This window comes from Lemur catta, chromosome 9, assembly GCF_020740605.2.
Source record: "Lemur catta isolate mLemCat1 chromosome 9, mLemCat1.pri, whole genome shotgun sequence".
NCBI classification, from domain to species: domain Eukaryota; kingdom Metazoa; phylum Chordata; class Mammalia; order Primates; family Lemuridae; genus Lemur; species Lemur catta.
This window is the reverse complement of record NC_059136.1, coordinates 61,160,777-61,182,055: the sequence shown is the minus strand read 5'-3', so window position 1 is coordinate 61,182,055 and position 21,279 is coordinate 61,160,777. Positions and strand designations below refer to the sequence as shown.

The window sequence follows — 21,279 nt, the reverse complement described above, 5'->3', positions numbered from 1 at the left end:
AGGGTTCCCTTCCCAGCACGACCGGGTCACCGCCATCCTGCCGGCAAAGCTTTATAACCATTTCCCCTTCACCCGACCTCCTCCAGACCGTCTGTTCATCCCATCCGCCCTTTATCCTGCCGCTCCCCTCTCCTGTGCGGGGGAGCACCCCGGACATCTCAGAATCTCTGGCAGTAGTTACAAGGATTTTTTAGCAGCGGATTCCCATTCCTCAAATGGCATCTTGCCCCCAACCCTACTAGCTATCCAAACCCTTGAGCAGAACTGCTCTGGGGATGCCACCCAGTACCCTCTTCTCACCCAACCCTCCCTGCACCCAGGGCTCTTTGGAAGTCAGAAAGTACCCAGGAGCACAGCTGGAACTTCATCCACCTGTTAAGGCCCCGCTCAGCTCTCACCTCCCAGTAGATGCCTTTGCTCCCCCAGTCAGAACTGGAAGCTCACTCCCGAACCAGGGGAGCCCTTCCTGGCCTCCTGTGTGATTGTGTGACAGTTGAGTCACATGAATGTGCATCTTGTTTCCGCTACTGGGGGCTGGCTCCTGGCTGGCTGGAGACACCCCCCGAAACACACCAGCTAGCTGCCCCAGGAGTGCGGCTTGTGCACCTGTGGAGTTGTTTGTGGGATTCGGGCAGCCAAGCCCTCCGGCCTCCGTGGCCGTGGCCTCCTCAGAATCCAAGGGCAGTCTTGCTGGCAGACTGAAAACTCTTCCCCTGCTTCTCAGGGTTGGCCTGTACACCCAGCACACACACAGGAACCTAGAGCTTTTGTGCCCCAGATTTCTCTAACAACCGGCTTCCGTTCTTGTTCATTCACTGAGCAACTCCTGACCCTCACTCTACATCATTAGCATCTTTTTCCCTATGCGGTGGAGCTGGGAGCACATGAGTCAGCACTAGGTCAGAAGTCTCCGGTGCCTGCCCCGAGGCAGAAGCACCTCTGGCCGCGCAAATGTTTGTTTGCCTCCTAACCTTGCCAAATCGAGATATGGGTGTCAGTCACAGCCATCAAAGGGAGTGAGGGCACAGACTGAATTCCATCAAGACACAATTTGGCCACCTAGCTCACTGTGGGAAAGATCAGAGAGATTTCAATTTGAACTGAGTAGAGGGACGAGTTGCCAAGTTGAGCAGAGGGAATCCCAGCGGGGAATGGAGGGGAAGGTAGGAGGAGGTAGGTGTTGTCTCAGCTGGTGGCTTGAGACAGGCCCTCAACTGCACCCAAGCCTCTGGCCTCAGCCCTGGACTACCTGCCATTTGAGTCGTGGTAGAAAAGTAGTGTTCACGTTCTGGAAGGATGCTGTTGATTAGGACTCTGTCGAGTGGGCTGGGGATACCAGTGGGGACAGAGGCTGGTGGTTAAAGGGTCCATGTGGCTTTTGGGTTTGATGCCTCCCATTCCCACTGCTTCTCATCAGCTCGGTGGCTCCCCCGAGGTCCCCATGCCTGGATGGGTACAGTAGCCTCCCTGCTTCCACTCTTGTCTTCTCCTTGCAATTCTGCAAGAAATGTTAAAATATAAATCTAATCTTGTTAAACTGTCTGATCCAAACCCTCCAGGGCTTCCTCAGACTAAAAGCCACGTCCAAGGGCAGCCCTCAAAACCAGTGTTTCCCAGACCTCAACCCCTTCCCCTCCCTCCCAGGCCCTCCAGTCCCCTCCCTGTGCCTGGTCTCAGCCTGGGACCCTCCTCACCCGGATAACCCCACAGCTGTCCCTGCACCTCCTCCTGGGGTTGCTCAGCTGTCACCTTCTCAGAGACGGGCCCACACGCACAGACAATGGCTTAGCTAAGACTCCTCAGCACATAGGAGCAAATCATATCCCAAAGTTGCTAACTCAAAAGCACTGGTCTTTAGAAAAACTCAGGTCATTGTGAAGTCATCAAGTGAGTCTATTTTCATTCTTAAAATGAAATAGAGTGAAGGTACAGATTGTTAATTTCAGTGGTGTGTGTGTGCGTGTGTGTGTGTGTGTGTGTGTTTACTGGGGTCACAATGAAGAATGCATTTCTTGCCATGGGTCTTAGATCACAAAAGTCTGAGAAACACAGTTTTGGTATGCTGATCACCATGCATTTGAAAGGGGACGGAAATCTAGTTGAATGTTCAGAAACCTTTCTTAATGGACTCAGAGTGTTCTTTCTGGCTTGTGGGTGAACAGTCACACTTGGATCCCAGCCTCAGCATTTCCTCATAGCAGTTCAGGTAGTCCCAGCCAAAGATGAAATCATCCTTTTTACGTCCCCTGAAAAGCACCCCCTCTCCTCACTGCACAGGCTGGAAGTAGCAAAAGTTTAACGCCGTCCAGCATCAGATCGCAGTCTATACTTCAGGGTTGCAGTGAAATGAGCCTCCTGTGTTCCTCAGCTAACATGAGGCATTCTCACACATGACATACTTTGTTGGCGGAGGGAAGGAACAACGGTCTTTAAAGATTGAAGCCAGCCACTCTTAAACCTTGTTTGGTTGGGGCTAGGGGAAAACTCAGTCCCCAAACCTCTAAAGATACATTAAAGAGACTTTCTGTTGATTTTTCTGCTTTGCTGAAATGGCTCTAACTCCAGGCATTCAGTTGTTTAGAGCCATCCTCACATTTGATGATGGCAGTGACATTTATGTCTGCCAGTAAGCAGGGAACCAGAGGACCTTCTGAGCCATTTCTTGCCGTTTTAGAAAATATCTGTGTAAGTACACCAGTCCCTGGGTATCCAGATTACATCCCAAGCAAGGAACACCTAAGGTGGAGTTGTCTGAAATCAGTATTCTTATACTGTCTTGGGATCTCACAGCCGACTGTACAACCTTCACCTCATCCATTCTCACCTCCAAGTTCTGAACCTTAATAAAGGCCTGATTTTTATATTCATAAATGAATGTATAGGACATAAGGGTGGCTTTTTTCTTTAATGTTTTAATTAAAGGGGAAAACAGTATGTGTGTGCTTTTTAACATTTTTGTATTTAGCACAACTGCTCACAGTTCAAGAGAGGATAAAAGGTTGATATTGTCAGCAAAAACGGGATATTTAATCTGGAAATTCTTAGAAGGCTGGGAGGGAATGCGATCGATGCCTTCGAGTTATTGAAAGCCTCCCTTGGAAAGCTCAAACACTGTGTGGAGGCTGAGGGCAGGGTTAGAACCCATGGGTAGAAGGCAGATACCAGCACAAGGCAGGAAAAACTTTCCAATACCTAAAGCGTTTGACTACAGGAACAAGGCGATTGAGTAGGTTCCCTGTGCTTGAGAGGTTCCAACAGAGGTGGTGTGATGGTCCACCCAACAGGAATAGGGCTCTAAGTTAGACAACACCAGCTGCCTCTAGCTATTAAAATTTGTGAGTCAAGGTTTTGGTCTGGAAGGAAGAGGTAAAAAGTATTTTATTATTTCTGAAGAAAGTGCAGTGGGCTAGGACAGTGTCATTTTGTGGGGTACCTACTACCAGTGTTTGGGCCAGAAATCTTGTGACCAGTTGAACCTTTTGATTTAATCATGTATATGGCTAGTATGCTTTGGAAAGATGAATTAATATTTAACCTCTTGTTCTCTAATTAGGGTCATTGGTTTCCTGGAAGCTATTGTTTGCATAAAATTTGGACAAGATCTCTTCTCGAAGACCCAAATACTGTATGTTGTGCTTTGGCTTCTTTGCGTGGTAAGTCATTACTTTTTTACCCAAAAGTGCTAACTAAATTCCCATGGTTATCTCTGAAGAAAACAAACAAACAAAAAAAAAAAAAAGAAAGAAAGAAAGAAAGAAAAACTCTCTTGTGCACCAAGTTTCCCTAGAAATTCATAGAAAGATGTTCTATTTGTAATAACCCAAGATTGGCCACCAGTCTAAAGTTCAAGAATAAAACACAGATGACCACACGGCATCTGAAATGGGTCACCTTGACAGGTTTCTGTCAAATGTCCTCAGCAGTCATGCCACACGGGCATTCATTTCACTTGTGGGAATTTGTCTACACATGCTGTGCATTTAAGGACTGCCAGGAAGGAACAAGGATGATTACACTGCCCTTTCCTTCATCTCATCATCATGCCTTATACATTTTGACATATGCATCACTGCACATGGGTTTATATACAAAATGATGTAGTGTAGTTTGTAGGCAATAAAAGATGTTTTGGAAGGTAATCAGATTGTGCAATTTCTGCCATGCAATGAGCCCACTTCGTAAACCAAGCCTGGGTAGGATGAGGTTCCGCTCTGAAGGGAAGAGCCTGGAGGGAAGTCGGCCCAGGCCTCCTGCTCTCTTCCCTGGGACTTTTCCCTCACTTTTCAAATGAGGATCTCACCCTGTTTACACATTTTGTGACTGCCATTCTTCATTTAAATGTTTGAAGTTATTATTTTAGAGAAAAATTATTTTATATTTAAGCTTAAGATTCTTGGTCTAGAAAATTTATTTGGGCTTTTATTAGTAATCACAGAAAATTTCAAACATATCTGCAAGGAAAGAGAATACATGACCCCCTCACAGAGCCATCTTCCAGTTTCAACAATTATTAACTCTGGGCCAATCTTGTTTCCTTTTGTGCTGTACCCATGATCCCCACCCTGAATTATTTCAAAACAGATCCACCTTTAATATTTCAGGATAGAGCTCTAAAAGAAAGTAAGAATGCTTTTTTGTTTAATGGAACCACCATACTGTTATCACATCTGAAAAATTAACAATAATTCCTTAAGATTATCAAATATCTAATCAGTGTTCAAATTATTAATTTTTTCTTAAATTTTGTAATTTTTAAACAATGTATTAGAATCAGCATCCTTTCATTGTGATTGATTGGCATGCCTTTTAAGTCTCTTAATCTCTAGGTTTTCCATCTAGCTCTCTCTCCCTTGCAATATATTTGTTGCAGAAAGCAGTTCTTTGGTCCTAGAGACTTTCCCACAGTCTGGATTTTACTGATTTTATCCTGTCTTGTAATTTATCGTATTTCTTTGTCCTCTGTATTTTCTGTAAATCGGTAATTGGATCTAGAAGCTTAATCAGATTCAGGTCTAAATGGTTTTTTTTCTTTTCCTTTTTTGGCAAGACTAAACTTTGTATTTTTAAAGTGTTTTTTATTGCCTTTCATGGTACCTATTTTTAGGGTTACTTATTATAAATCCGAAGTGTGCCAAGGTACTGTGAGCCTGCTCTGTCTTGTTTCATCTTGAGCAATAAAAAGGAATAAAGATCTCCTTTGTATTTAAACTACAGAATTAATGCCCAGATATATTTTTCCATCCCAGAGAAACCAGATGTAAGGAATTGGTTAGGGGAGCTTGTCAGATGTGCCCAGAGGTTTTCACCCTACTCTTCTCAGGTTTCTCCCTGGCCCGTGCACCTCAAGTCTGAATTGTAAATAGGACCTGACTGCATGGGCGGCTTCGGGTGCTGTCCTCACTTAGTGCCAGAGAACCACGGGGCCTTCAGGGAGATTGAGGCACGTGGGACTTCCAGCCACCTGCCTGCCACTGGCCCTTCCAGCCACCTGCCTGCCACTGGCCCTGGGCATCATTCACCAGAAAGGTCTTCTCAGGACACATATTCAAGAAGCCCCCTCCGGTCACTGTTTTAGGCTGTTTTCTGTTGCTATAACAGATTACCACAGACTGGTAATTTATGAAGAAAAGAAGTTTATTAGGCTCAGGGTTCTAGAGGCTGGAAGTCTAAGAGTGTGGCACTGACACCTGGCAGGACAGAAGGGAGAAGTGAACATGAGAGAGAGAGGGAAGCGGGTCGGACTCATCCTTTTTATCTGAAACTCACTCATGCGATACCTAACCCATCCCCGTGATAATGGCATCAATCCATTTATTAATATAAGAGCACAGCCCTCACTACCTAATCACCTCTTAAAGCCCCTACCTCCCAGTCCCATTCTATTGGCAATTAAGTTTTAACATGAGTTTCGGTGTGAACATTCAAACCACGGCATTCCACCCCCTGGCCCCACAAACTCACGTTTTTCTCACATACAAAATGCATTCATTCCATCCTAGTAGCCCCGAAAGTCTTAATTCAGTCCAGCGTCAACTCAAAACGTCCAAAGTCCACAGTATCATCTAAATCAGGTATGGGTGACACTCATGCTAAGGCACATTCTGTCCAGCTGCGAGCCTGTGAAATCAAAGCAAGTTATTTGCTTCCAAAATACAATGGTGGACAGGCATTCCCATTCCAGAAGGGAGGAATAGGTAAGAAGAAAGGGATACCTGGTCCCAAGTAAGTCCAAAATCCCACAGGGTAAACATTAAATCTTAAAGGTGGAGAATAATCTCCTTTGGCTCCATGTTCTACATCCTGGGCACACTGGGGGCTTGAGAGGGTACAGTCATATAATCTCTTTCCCTCAAGGCTCAAGCAGCCCCAGCCTGCGCCTTCGCTGGGCTCAGCCCACACTTCAGCTCTGCCAGGCTGCAGTTGAGTGCGGGTGGCCCCACAGTTGTGTGGTCTTGGGGGGTAGCCCCACTTGTACAGCTCCACTCGGCGTTGCCCTGGCAGCGGCTCTCTGCGGTGGTGCTGCCCCTGCGCCAGGTCTCCGCCTGGGCTTTCAGGTGGTCTGCGCGTTCTTTGACGTCTAGGTGGAGGAAGCCGCAGCTCTGCAGCTCCTGCGTTCTGTGTGCCCATAGAATTAGCACCACGCGGACACTGCCAAGGCTTACAGCTTGAACCTTCCAAAGTGGCAGCCTGAGTCACACCTGGGCCCACCTGAGCCACTGCTGGGGCAGCTAAGGAGCGCCGAGTCCCTGGGAATTGGGCCTGTGGAGGGCGCCCCAGGCCTGTCCTCGAAACCATTCTATCCTCCCAGAGCCGTGGGCCCGTGAGGGAAGGGCAGCCTGCAAGATCTCTGCAATGCGGGTCTTTCTCCGCTGTCTAGATGACTAGCACCTGGCTTCTTTCTAGCATGGCCGTCTCTTTTAACAAACTGTCACTTGGCCACACCTTTAATATTCTCCTGTGAATATGCTTTTTCACTCTTCACGTGACCAGGCTGTGAATTTTCCAAATCTTTCTGCTCTGCTTCTCTGTTAATGATAAATTCCATCTTTAAGTCATTATTTTATCCTCACATCTCACTGTATACTGTCAGAAGTAGCCACACAGCAGCTGAATGCTTTGCTGTTTGGATATTTCTTCTACCAGACATCCCAGTTCATTACTCTTAAGTTCTGCCTTCCATAAAGCCCTCGGGCATGGACACAATTCAGCCCAGGTCTTTTCTACTTTATAACAAGAATGGTCTTTACTCTGGTTTCTAATACCTCATTCCTCATTTCCATCTGAGGCTCATCAGAATGGCCTTTACTGTCCATATTTCTGCCAGCATTCTGGTCATGTCCCCTTAAGTCATCTCCAAGATGTTCCAGACTTTCCCTACAGCCCCTCTCTCCCTCTGAGCCCTCACCACAGTTGCCCTTAATGCTTTATCCACGGTAATACAGGCTTTTCCTAGGCTTCAGCCCCGGATTCTTCCAGCCTCTACCCATTACCCACTTCCAAAGCTACTTCCACATTTGCAGGCATTTGTAATAGCAGCAGTCCCACTTCTTGGTACCAACTTTCTGTCTGAGTCTATTTCTGTTGCTATAACAGAATACCATGGACTGGGTGACTTATAAAGAACAGTATATTCAGCTCATGGCTTTGGATCTTGGGAAGTCCAAAAGCATGGCGCCAGCATCTGGTGGGGTCATCCCATGGTAGGAGGGCGGAAGGCAGAAGTGAGCACGTGAAACAGGGGGAAGACCAGGGCATTAATGCGCTTATGAGGGCTCATGACTTAATCACCTCTTAAAGGCTCCACTTTCCAATACCATTAAGTATCAACATGCATTTCGGTGGAGACATTGAAAGCATAGCAGTCACCCAGCCTGTGGGGACCCCTTCAGTCTCTAAGTTTTAGAGATTTTCTCTCTCCATTACTTATTTGACACTTTGCATATGCCTCCTTAGGTGGGTGAGTTTTAATTTGCCTTTGTGTCTGTGTGATTTTAACTTACTGAGGACACAAACCATTTCTTACACTGCCATCAATCTCGGCTTCACTTGGCATGGTACCTTTTCCTCGGTCATTCGTTCACAAACACTTGCCAGGTGCTCCTTGCTCCAGTCACACAGATAGATGCTGGTGATGATAAGATTTATTGATGCCTACTCTGTGCCAGACACCATCCTAAGCACTTTTGATGAACTACCGATTTGAGCTTTACACTTTGAGGGGAGGTATTTTATTACCCCTCTTTTAGAGATGGGGAAAGGAAGGCACAGAGAGGTTCAGTAACTTGCCCAAGCTCGCACAGGTAGTGAGTGGCAGATCCAGGACTGACACATAGTCTGGCTAGAGAGCTCCTGCTCTTCATCCCTGCCCTCCAAGGATCTCCAATTAGACATGCAAAGTGATTATGTTAATGTGTGATAAATACTGTAAAAGATGTGTGCGCATGAGGCTAGAGGGCACGAGAGAGCGCACCACGCAGGCTGGGGTTGGGAAGGCTCCCAGGAGGTATATGAGAGCAGGATTCTGAAGGGTCACAGTGAGCAGTCGGCCGTCTGCCCGCCCGGGCCCCAGCCTGGAGGCTCCTTCCTCTCCCCGTCACTTCAAATCAGCAGGGCACCAGCAGTGACAGATTGGGGGATATAGGAAAGGTCCATTGAAAGCAGGAGGTGAATTTGATTCAGGAGAGTTGGGGTCTGAGGGGCCTTTAGATTTTACAGGTGGACACTTCTGTGTTCTGTCACATGGGAAATTCTAGCCTGTCCAGTAACATTGGAAAGATTTGGCTGGTGTTGGAGATAAAAGACTTGGGAGCCCTGCACGTGTAGGGCACTGGTGAGGCCACGGGATTAGGTTAAGAGGCAGGGGACACACCTCAGGGAGAGAAGCTGGCTGACGATGGCATTCTTTGGAGCAGCCACGTTGAAGAGGCCAGAGGACGAGGAGCAGCCGCAGGTGAGCAGGACCGTGGAGGGGGCGGAATCTCTGGTTAGACCTATCAGTGATGAGACCTGGAGAGGCACCTGGCCCGAAAAGAGGCCCTCGGATGGGATGATTAGGGGGTCCCCACTGTCTTGCATATTTAGCAATTAAAGAAGAAGAATGGAAACAAGGTCCTGGCACTTTTTTATATTCATGGCCTTTATTAAAGCGCAAGATTGATCTCAAACGCAGGAGCAGAGTCAAACGTTACTCAATAAGAGTGTTAAGCTACCCCCGGGCCTGCCCACCACCACTCTGAGAAACAAAGCCCCTAATTATTCCCCTTGCTTGGTAAGAGAGCGCACACAGAGCTTGAGATTAACATGGAAGCAAAGATCCCGTGTGCTGGTTAATAAGCTCCTCCAGCAGTTGTCTGATCCTGATCGATCATGATTAATTCGAGTTCGCATTACCATAATGTGGGAGCCGGGCTGGGTTCTCCGCCCTCCTCGCCGCCAGGCCTGTGGTCTGGACGGCCCGGCTCTCCCACAGTTTTCTTCTCTCCCCTCCTCCAACCCCCTCTCTAAACAAAGTTTGTACCATTGCTATTTTAAATCCGGGCCTGGGCATTTTAAGTAGGTACGTGCCTAGATTTCCACAGGTGTGATTGCAAACCTATAAATTACAAGCTTTTGTTTCCAGGAACAAGTAAAATGGGCCTCTTTGTACACAGGTGAAGTAGATGTGGCAATCACAGCAGGCCCTTGGCGTGGCGATGCTGAGATAAGCACCTGTTGCTCACCACCTGCCAGCGTTTGCCTGGCCCCTCCGCGAAGCCCGCTCCGCCTGTTCTTGGCTGCAGGAGGGACCCCGCCCGCTCACCCCACCCCGGACGCCGCCCGCCCGCGCACGCCTGCAGCTGGGGAAGGCGCGACCCACGTGCCTGCCCTCTGCTGGCCGGCGCTTGCAATGACAGTCTAGTGGGGTGACCTGCCTCCCTTCTCCCACCCTGCGGCCCTCTGGTGTGAGAAGGTGGAATCCAACCTCCCCTCGCCCCGTGTGAAACCCACGGCGTGTTTTGCTGTTTGTAAAGGGCCTAGCACATGCGTAGGCTTCCACACTGCACATCTTTTCTAGTCCTTCCCCGTCTTTCCATGCCATGAAAATGGCACATTTAACGTTGGCGAGTATAAGAAATCCGGGCAAGTATTAGAATATGTTAAAGCTTAGAAGTCATTTTCATTTTGTAATTTTAATATATTCATTAACTGCCTAATTTTTTAATGGGGGATATAAGCTGTTTAAAAACATCCCTAACCTGTAGACGTATGCCAGTTTACATATGGATTTAATACAAAACGAACTAGTGGCTCTTCCTGTACTTCATGTCGTCTCTCCGCCACGCTGCTAGCCCCACTTCATTGGCGTGCACGGCCAAGGCCAGCCGGAACACTCGACTCCTTTCATTTCTGGAACTTGAGATGACTTTATACACCCAGCACACAGTCAGTAAATGCTACCGACTTAGAGAAACTGGGCAAAAGCCCAGTGCAAGCCTCAGCCATGAGAGTCCCCGGCCCCTGCCTTCCCTCCCTGTCTGCTCCCCCACCGGACTGTGGCTGTGCCGAGTGGATGCTGCTGGTGTTGGCTGTTCCCACAATGCTTTTATTTCTTGGACATGGGATGAATGGATAGAGAAATAAAGATGTATAGGCATAAAATCAATATGGGTGTATATCAGTAGCCATCCCTAAAACTCAGATCCAGGGGTATCAAGAGAACCGAGTTCTGGCTCCAGTTTTGCAGCGCACTAGCTGCTCATCCTTGAGAGGCCCATCCACCTCTTTGAGCTTTCATTCCTCTTCTGTAAAATGAAGAGGCATGAAATTAATGATCTCTGAGGTGACCCTTTTAGATAAAAAGGTATGATTCTTAGAACTAAAATTATTCAAGAGAAAGTCTCATCGTGATTTCACAGCTGTCCCCATGGTTAGGGCGCAATGATAAGTGCCCAGGGAAATGACAGGTGCTCAAATGTCCATGGGAAATGTAGCGGGAGAGATGGAGGCTCCACAGCCAGGGTGGCTTGGTGGAAATGGGTTCCTACATCAAGGAAGAGGCAGTCATGTTTTGTGCTGGCTGCTTCACTTCCAGCTGGGAAGGTGAGGCCTGCTGAGCTTCCTCTGTCCACACTTCCCTCCCTCCCTCCTCTGCTGCTCAGTCTAGGCAGCCAGAGACTTTTCCCAACCTTCAGTTCTTTGATTCTTGTATTGCCTTTCTTCCCTCAAATTAGAGTCTGATTCAGGGTGTGGCTCGGGGCAGGTGAGTGATGGCAGGGTGGAAGGAGAGGTTATCCCTCCTCTGGGGACCCATGGACCACACCACGCATTTCTCATTTCAGGGCCTTACAAAGCATTTTTATTTTCTCTTTGTCAAGAAGAACAAAAGCAACAAGAACTGCAGTCAGGGTGGGGCCCCTGACACTAACAGCGAGGAGGAGCAAGGGTGGCACAGCCTTGCTGGGTGGGAGCTGCCGCCTCCCGGGGTGTTTGTCCTATGGGCCCTCGAGCACCACTGAGACTCAGGCTGAATGAAACTTCTTTTTCATTCAAAAACCCTCTTCCCCACGGAAGCTGGCACACTGAGCTCTCTCCAGGGGTGGGGCAGGGTAGAGAAGATGGGCCATAAAAATCAGAAAACAGAACTGCAAAGCTGTTTAAGAAAGTGCAGCCCACCATGTCCCACATCTGAAAATGATTCTGCATTCTGATGCTAGCGTCACACATAGTAACTGTGGTCTCCTCATACCCCTGGACAAAAGCTTTGGATACGCCCCCTACCCCCCAGCTTATCTCTCGGGGTCCGATCTCTGCCACATCCAGCTATCTTGTAACCAGTATCCTTGGGACAGATGGCAGGAACAAGGTGAGCTGTCTGTGTGCATCCCATTGAAACCCCGAAGTTCTGGAAGTTCTGAGAAAAGGAATGATTTGGTGCAGTGTCATTTGTAAAATGGCTTTGTGCTTGTTTTTCTCTTGCAGGCGTTTACCACCTTCCTGTGTCTGTACGGCATGGTGTGGTATGCAGAACACTATGGTCACCGAGAAAAGGTGCGGAAGGAGAAGCAGAGATGGCCTTTGTTTAAAATAGTCACCCGTGCTTGGAGGGTTGGCCCAGCCGTGTGCGTGTAAGAACACGGCGTGGCGGGCGCTGTCTTCTACAGCATCTGCAGTCTTGCCGCTGCAGAAACTTCACCATGTCAGGAAGTCATTCCCTATCAGTTGCTGTCCCTGCCTGTGACTGCCCTGTTCTGTGGGTATTTTTATCTTCCTTTTGTAAGGTGTCTAAATACTACTTTTTTGTTTAAAAAGAAAAAGCTGTGGGAAAGCCTTGGCCCGGTGTTTGGAAGGCTGGGCTTTATTCCCGGCTCTTGTGCTCCATCTGTGCAGGTCTCCTGGCGTGGCCCAGCCTGGGGCTCCCCCTGCGCAAACACTTGCCCTGCCCTCCTATTCATAGATACAAGGATTAAAGTCGAAAATAGACATGAATGGGTTTAAAACGCTATAGCAGTCTTGTCGACTACAATATTTTTTTAAGTAAAAAAGACCCACTTTCATCCTTTATACCTTTAGTCCTAAGAACTAAAGATACTTTCTAGAAGATTTATTCTATAATAGTGGGGAGAGAGAAGACCCTTGATTTTATACCTGGGAAACATAAGCATGAGGAGCTTTTGTCACTTGCTAGTAGCCATCCCAGCCTGGGAGAGGGAGGGACAGAACATGCTCACATCTGTGCCCTGCTGCTCCTCCCAGGGAGCACACGAAGTGCCATCACTAAGTCTGTCTCTCTTCCTAGACCTACTCAGAGTGTGAAGATGGCACCTACAGTCCAGAGATCTCCTGGCATCACAGGAAAGGCACAAAAGGTATCTTTTTCCCATTCGTTGTTTCAAACTTTCCCAGGTCCTTGAGATTTGGAATCCATATTTTAGACCCTGGAAGGGTCTCATCAAATGTCTCTTGTCACGTATTAAAGAAACGTGCAAAGTGCTCACAGGATCTGCCTGAGAACCTTGCTTTGTAAGAAGAGGCTTCATGTGGCTCAGGACGTATTGAGCCCACACCGTCTCAAGCACACTGATGGCAATGTTCTTCTTGGCTTTCATCATGAGTGAAAAGGGTTAGAAAGAATTATGTATCAGGAGGAAAAGCCTTTCCAAAAAGGTAGATTGGTATAATCGCATTTATTCGAGAGGCAGAGCAGTATAAGAGAGATTCCAATAGTGTAGTTCGGGATCCTTCATTGGCCTCTAAGGAGTATTCTGGAAAGATTTGGGACCACTTGGTTATTTTAAAGAATTAGACTTGTGGAATCATGACACTGAGGGGACTTCACTGGACAGTAATTCCTTGTCAGCTCTTTTGAGTTGAGCTGGGAAGCCGGGAAGCTTGGCTGAGGAGAGAAAATTATGGTGCTAGGGACTGAATTTTAGCCCACAGAATCACTCAGATTTCAGGCATGAAGAAGAAAGCAGTCTATGGCTGTTGTTCTCCGGAGTTCTTTTGGGCTCACGCTTATTGAAATTCTCCCTGGGGAAAACGCTAGGGTGCACTCTCCTGAGTTGCCGCCACCCCTTGGGGGATAGTTTCTCCTGAATGGAGGAGTCGATCTGAGACCCACAATGGAATTCTTTGGGCACAGGCGTTCCCCAGACTTGTCTTATTTAGAACCATCCCCTTACAGATCCATGTTGGCACTTCCAGGTTCTCTGTTGAAAAGAATTACTTAATGATAGAGATAAAATTAGTATATGGAATAGTAGAAAAATAGTAAAAAGCAGAAACAGGTCTATAGAGTTGTAAAACAATCTCTTGATCTAAGCCAAATGCTACTTACAATGGGGACAGAAGCCCTGGGGAACTTTTTTTAAAGGCTGTGTCAGGTGGAGCTCAGAGCCCTGGGGCAGAGAACCCCCGGGCTTGGCTGCTGGGCCAGGCAGGGTTGACCACTGGCTTGATCTGAGGGCAGAGCCAGTCCGGTGCTGCTGTGCGGCTCAGGGCTGTCACGGGCAGCAGTGGCCGGGTCTGCAAAGATCCAATGGTAGAGGGCGTGTAATACCTTTAATTTTATGACATCAAGAATCCTTTCCAATGTAGGGTTTAGAAACTCTGGTATCTAGTAGGTCAAGGTCTGGAGACCCAGGTAATACATCCCTTGGTTGCAAGGTGGACACCTGTGTGGTTTAATTGTTTCTCATTTTTGCTTCTGTTCCACTTTTACTCTCACCGTGGTGCTCGTCACCATGACCCAGGCCACCCTCCGTGGTGCAGGTGCACACATTCTTGGAACCACCCAGACTTTGTGGGCTGTTTCCTGGCCCCACAGAGGCGCTCTCAGCACTGGGTTTCCAAGGGCCCTGCCTTAATTCACGGACAGGCCACTAGGTGGGGCGCAAGCATCGGGGAAGAGCCTGTGCTCAGGGAAGTCCCGGGCCCTCTGGAAAGGGAGAGCCACCACCCGCAGGAGTCCTCGGTGACCTCGGTGACGGTGCTGTGTGTGTTGTGATTGCTTTGGCCAGGTTCTGAAGACAGCCCACCCAAGCATTCAGGCAACAACGAAAGCCATTCTTCCAGAAGAAGGAATCGACATTCCAAGTCAAAAGTCACCAATGGAGTTGGAAAGAAATGAAAGGCCGTGGTTAATCAAAGATGTTCCAGAGAGTGCCTAGAACTGAGAGGGAAACGGAATGCATCTGGACCTCCCTGTTAGGAGGTCAAAATGTACAGCGCAAACAGGAAGAGGAGAGGGAACTTTTGGGGTCATAATTTGAGAGTGTAAGTCTTGTTCCCCACAGACCTGGCCACACAGGTAGCTCACGGCCTGGGGTCCTTTGCCAATTGGGGTCTCTTCTAACTTCAGCACTTGGCGTGTGGTCACCGGTAGCAGTACAGTGTGTTGGAGGCAAAAGGTAGCTATTCACTCACCGCTGCCGACAGCGGCTCTGTGCCCGCGTGTGTTGTGGATGCAAAGTAAATCATCTTCACGCAGACAAGGCGTTAACCGGATGGTTGCGGACTGGTCACCAGTTTTTATTTTCATGAATCTGCCTTTCCATTTGATTGAGCTGTTTTGAGTTCAGGCCACTCTTCTGTCTTTTATTTTGTTGTTGTTGTTTGTTTTTAAGTTAGGATGCTTAAAAGCCTTCAGAAGCCAGTGCTGAAATTAAAATTGGGGGAGGGTTCCCCTTCTGTCTAGAGAAAAAAAGGGGGGAGAGCAGGTGTGATCCTGTTCAGTGACCTCAGTCCCCTTTTTGAGACATTCACCGCATGGCGGGTGTGCACCAGCCCCAGGAGAGGGAGCTGCCTGCATAGGAACCTCGCTTCGGATCGGAAGCTTTCTCGTTCCCTTCCAAGTGTCACTTGTCCAGACGTTCCCACCGTGCACAAAAGCAAACCTGTCAGAGAGGCAGTGAACACCGCGGCTTCCCCCCCAGCCAGGTGCCTTTTTCCATTGGATTTGTTTTCATTCCGTGGTGTGTTGCCGACATTGTCTTTTAGTCCCATGTGAGGTGCTGGTGAGTATTACCTTTCGTCCGTGCCATGCTCTAGCTAGAACATTTTCCCTGATCATTCACCACCTCCGATGGATCCCTGTTTTAAATAAAATGATTCACGTTAAAGCCCATCAAAGGTCTGTCTCTGTAAAGTGCTCATTTCTTTGCATCTTATTGGTATTTTCCATTGTTTGTAAGCAATCACGGTATTTTTCAAGTGACTTTGGGATAACGTGTGTGTGTGTATTTATATAGTGAGAAGAAAAAGGAAAAAATACGTATTTTAAAGGGGTTGCAGGCATATGTACTACTTCTTAGCCTTCCCAGGAGATCAGTAGGAAATGAACAATGCAGTCACCTTTCTTTCCCGTGATAATAGTTACCAAGTTGGATATTTTTTTGTCTAACAAGAGGCCAGTACCCAGTTGATTAGCTTTCAGATATGAACTCACGGAAGGCAATCCTTTTGTTCCCTCATTTCACAGAGCACAAGATTTCGATGTCTTTTCTCCCTTTAAGGAAATCTTTAACCATAAAAGCATCGTGTTTTTCTTTTTCTGCAAAAGAATTCTGAGGTGAAGGGGTTAAATAAATCATGCATGGTTGGGGTCGTAGCCCGAACTCTGGGCTCTGGACCATTTGGTGTGGAGCCACCCGCAGACTGTAGCAGTCTGCACTGTGGGAAGTGTGGGGTGGAGAAGCATCTAGCAGCGGCTCAGCTTACATGGCGAGTGAGAGACTTGGACATGCTGGACCACAGCCCCGAGCTTTCGCATGCCATCCAGCCAGTGTCTGGCTCCTTCCTGTAATAGTGTTGAAGAGAAGTGAAAAGGTACATGCTTCATCAACTTGCCTGCACCTTTATAACCCATCAAAGAGCCCTTTTTAAAACATAGGTACAATTTAAACATGATTTTATTTTGCAAGTAGGTAGGTGTGTTTTGTTTAATTCTGCATTTGCTTTTCTAAGCACCGAGTGCTTTGCACATCCGATACACCATCTCTCCTTCCCCTGCCTCTGGTATATCACTGAGTGTTTCCAGGTTCATTTTTCGGGAGAGCTGAGCCTGTTGCCTTGATGCTCCTCTGACCGATAGCTCAGCCCAGCCGATAAAACGTGTCCTTTCTCCATGGCCGGCCCAGAGGAGGCACCTGTTTAGCAGGTGATGAACTGAACTTGACTGTGGCACATGTGAAGAGCAAAGTGGCACATGAGACAATTTTTCCTCCATGGTTTTGTAGGAAACAGCCAGGACAGTCCTCAGATACTTTCTATGCCCTTTGAGTTCAAACTTTCTTTTTCCCTTTTCCATTAGAGCTCTTGACTGCAGTGGTTACAAACCCAGAGCTTTCCATGGCTGGCCAGAACCACAGCTGCCATTCCTTTTGGAATCTGTACTGCTGGGTTTGGCCTACTTTTCCCACCCGTTTCTATGGCAATAGACCTCACATTGATGGAAATAGAATACATGTTTCAGAATCATCATCCAATATCTGAAATGATTTGATTGTAAATTATCTCATGTCCTCCCTTCGCAAACTGCCCTCCTAAAGACACCATTGTTTTGGGCATAAAGCACAAAGAACGTTTTATGTATTTTTCTCCTTAAGTAGCATTGTATTGAGTGTTAGGTTCGTTTCCTTTTTTGTCATTCTTGGTCCTTCCAGGGCCTCTCCCTGCTTTTCTTGTGTCTGTTTTCACCATCTGTAGAACCCTTGGCCAAACTGCTCCCATGGTGATGCTAGGACGTTCCATATTAAGCATTTTGATGATACAGGACATCCTATAAACGCCAGTCTTATTTTCACTGGGACAGCTTCTACAGTAACCTCGTGAGGAAGGTACTCACCCAGGAGAAATAAAATAAAATCCATCATCAAATACATCAGCTTTAGCCCTATTGGTCTTCCCTCAAACGCCATGTAGCATCCCAAAGTCATACCTCTTTTTGTCAAGGCTCACCCTTTGGAATTGGGCTTCTGGAGTATTTGGGGTAGAATAGTGCACTGAGAGAGGCCCTCATAGGGTCACTGAGAAGGAGGGGAGGTTGGACACAGAAGGGGAGACTGAACACAAGGGTGGGAAAGAAAAAACGTAACCACTGGAAGCCAGACTGAAGTGAGCTGGAAGGTGTAACTTCCATGCACTTTGGATTGTGCTCAGTGACTGCAGCAGAATTCCCGGGCCCGCCACTGCATTTACCAGGTGGGTGTTGTTTGTGTGGTTCTCATTATGACAGCTAGAAATCCCACAGGTAGACTATTGTAGTGCTCAATACATTCCCCATTTATATGCTTGAAGTCAAGAGGTAAGGAGAGCGTTCGTCAGTGTTCTGCTACATAGTGCACCACTTTTCTTCATGCTTGTATGTGCATTTCCAGGATTACAGTAAAGATTTGGTTATTTGCAAGCATCAGTATTTGGTAGTGGCTGAGACAAATGGGCTGCAGACTTGTTGCTAACCCATAACGATGAGGTTTTGATGTTACCCCTTATCCCATTTTATTTTAAACCTAGTGGTAGGACTGTCACAGGTGAAGCCTGCAATATTTTTAAAATTGAACTTTGGTATTTAATGCATTAAATAGATAGGGCTTTTTAATTTTGCCATCTTCTATGAATTTAAAGAAATTATTTAGTGATATCTACCAAAGAAGGGGAAAAATAGTTGGGTATGAATTTTGTTTAATTTGTAGGAAGGCCAAGTTGTAAAAATCTTCTTTGTCTCCATTGTTCAGTAAAAACCGCCTTTCGTTCATTTCAGAAATTTCATCTGTGACTTTGTCTACTCTGATACTCCCTTTCTTGCCACTTGTTGGGTGGAATTTTGAGAAAGTATTTGTTGTCATAGTCTAACACTTCCAGGGTTTGCAACAGGTCCAGGTATCTCCAAGGCCTCATGTGACTAAGCTTGGTTTATACCTTGTAAACTCTGACACTAGTGCTACTCTTGTTGAAAACTGGTCTCTGAATTCAGCACACCTGGCTGGCTGGAGCAGTGGGTGACACGCAAGCTTCCTGCCTGCAGTCTTAGCAAAATGCACTCCTAACCCTCCAGCATTGTTGTCCTCTTGCAGCAGAGAGGAGAAGGGTACTGACAAATCCATCCCCATCTCAAAAACCAAGTGAGGACAGTAATGTTATTCAGAAAGTAGAATTTGCCCAAGGGTTTTGCTTTCAAAGCTGATGCAACCAACCACCCAGCCTCTAAACGACCAGGGCTCAAGCTTGTACTTCTTGTGCCCAAGTGTTGATTACTGGCTTTCTTTGTTATTGGAACACTCTGAAGATGTCGCACTGCTGCGGGTCAAAACCGTGGGCAACGATAATGCCCTGTGATGGCAGAAACATTTGCTGAGAGCCGCCGACTTCCTGCCCCTGGGAGCAGTCATCCCCGGCCTCCGATCCGATATTGGTGTTACCAGCGTAGGGTGTGTCTTCCTTTCTGGATGCTGAGAAAAGGGAACTCTTGTGGCTTTACAAACCACGGGAAATGCAGTTTGTCTGCCTTTAAAACATAAAAAAAAAAAAAAATTAAATTTGAGACTAAAAAACCCAAACATTGCATTTTCATGTCTGAAGTATACACACAATAGCCTTAATTACAGAGTCAAATTGCAGGCAGGGTTTGCGTAACAACGCAGGCTGGAAATCTGGGCTGTAAACCTCACTCTTCCCACTTGCCTGACGAAGGGCTGTTTGGCGCATTCTCATCAGGCCGACTGCGTACATCATGGGCTGATTAGGGATTTTACGGGTGCAACCTGGGAAAGGATTAAGCAAGCTCTCCAGCTTGCAAAATGTTTAGGATCCCCCACCTTCTCTTAGAGTGGATGGAACCCAGGCCAGCAGCAGGGGAGTAAGGATTCTCTAGGGCCACTGCTCACCAGTCTTCCGGACAAAGGCATTTGGGGGACTGGAACCTTCCAAACCCCTGTTTGGGGTTTTCAGCACCCTTTCCCTCTGCTCCCCGAGACTCCTTGTGGCCGAGCTGCTTTGCACAAAGCTTGCACACAGAGCACACAGCCAGTAGGGGCCGCCCGCACATCGCCGCAGAGCCTGAGGCTCTTTCTCCAGCCGGGCTTGTTCCCATCGCCGGTCCACGGCCCCACCCTGCGGACTCTGTCCTGGCTGCCTGGGCAGCTGGCAGATGTTGGCAAGGAGCTGGCTCCTTGGGGCATCCCACACCTCTGCCTCCCCCTCCTCCTTGGAAGGAGACTCAGATCTCGGGTCCTGGCTTTATTAGAGATGGCCAGACCTCCAAGCCGCTCTCCAGATGTTGGCTGCAGGTGATTGGCTGGTTGTGAGCTCAGTGAAAGGAATAACTTGGTGTCGGCCTTCAGTGTCTCCCGTGTTGTTCGGCCTTGACATCCCTTTGTTTGTGTGGCCTAAAATGAGCCAAGATGCCATCCCTTGAAGCGGGGTCCCCACACCTCCAGGTGGGTTCATTTCCTGATGTTCTGATGCATTCTGCAAACTGTGAGAAGGCAATTCCTCTCCCCTGTAGCAGCCCCCTCTGTCCTCGGGAATGTGATTTACAATCTGGTGAGGCCATAAACCTCTGCTTTTCACTTCTGAAATGCAGCAAAGTATGGGAAAGAATGTAAATTATAAATACTGAATTCCTACGGTCAGCAATAATGTTATGGCCTGGGTGGGTTATTTTTTTAATATGGTATGCATATGGCTTTAATTTCTAAGGGGCTGGGTCCTCCCCACCACCACCATATTTCCAGGGAGAAGAGATAACAGCAAAATGTCCTGCTGAGATAGTGTTTTTCCAAAATGAAAAAAAAATAGCATTTCTTTAATGACTCATTGGCCAAATACTTTGAAATGCCACTCTTCACAGAGGGGGATGGGATGGTAAGGGACAGTGACATTCCCATACTCACCAGCCCGGTGATCTGATGTCACTCTGCCCCCAAACAACCCCCAGTTGTCACTTAGCAACTCCCCAATTTTAACTTTCTAGGAGGAGATTTTCCTGTAAGATTTTTGAAATTCTCTTCCTGTCTCTTTTATCAGTCAATGTTCTGCTCACTAACTGGGAACAGACTTCCGATCGCTGCCGCAAGCAGTAAAGACGGCCGCAAAGCCGTCCCGAAGACGGAAAGGCGGTGTGGGTTTGAGTTTTCATTCCAGCGGTGGGTCAGCTCCTGGCTGGGATTTCACAAGCTGGGCAGCAGCAGCCCCTTGCTCTGCAGAGGTGGGAAGGAGCCGCTGGTCGCCACATGCATTCCTGCTGCTGTTCTCAGACCACAGAAGCCAATGTGTGGTATCACTGTGCTGGTGTTCAGCATTTTTCCCCTTAGACCCGGCCTCGTCCCAGTTTGAAATGATGGGCGAAAGCTGAAAAAACACCCAGGGCCCAGAGTTCCCAAGCCACTGTTGTCACAGCCCAAGTCTGCCCGAGCATCGATCAAAGTCAACAGGCCCGTGTGTTCCTGGGGTGGTCAGTGAGTGTGCTGACGGCCGGGCGGGGTGCGCAGTGTGCGTGAGAACTGGCTGCCCGAAATCACAAGCACATCCACCCACAAAAAGGATAATCGCAGCATCACCTACCCACTCACCCCGGGTGCCTTCCTGTTATTTTCTCTGGACCACATTTGAGGCACAAAATGCCAGGCTCAGCTTAACTATGGGGCTCGTCAGGCCACACATGGGGCATGAAGGAGGGGCCGTTATAGTTCTCAAAAGTGTCCAGATGGGTGCGTATGTTTTGGGTCACCCAGATAATCTCAGCCGCAGGTCCATTCCTCAGTATTGTGTCTCTGCCAAAAAGTGTCTGTTTATGTACATTTA

At 47.7% G+C, this 21,279-nt stretch overlaps 1 protein-coding gene across 1 annotated transcript in view; it reads left to right on the top strand.

The window, feature by feature from the left end:
* PTDSS1 (phosphatidylserine synthase 1) overlaps positions 1-15,604 on the top strand; it is a 63,268-nt gene extending 47,664 nt beyond the window's left edge. The window contains exons 10-13 of the mRNA XM_045560381.1: positions 3,554-3,653; positions 11,959-12,027; positions 12,776-12,845; positions 14,499-15,604. Coding sequence (XP_045416337.1) covers positions 3,554-3,653; positions 11,959-12,027; positions 12,776-12,845; positions 14,499-14,608 — 349 coding nt within the window. The 3' untranslated portion in view covers positions 14,609-15,604. The remainder of the gene's footprint in view (positions 1-3,553; positions 3,654-11,958; positions 12,028-12,775; positions 12,846-14,498) is intronic.
* The last annotated feature ends 5,675 nt before the right edge of the window (positions 15,605-21,279 follow it).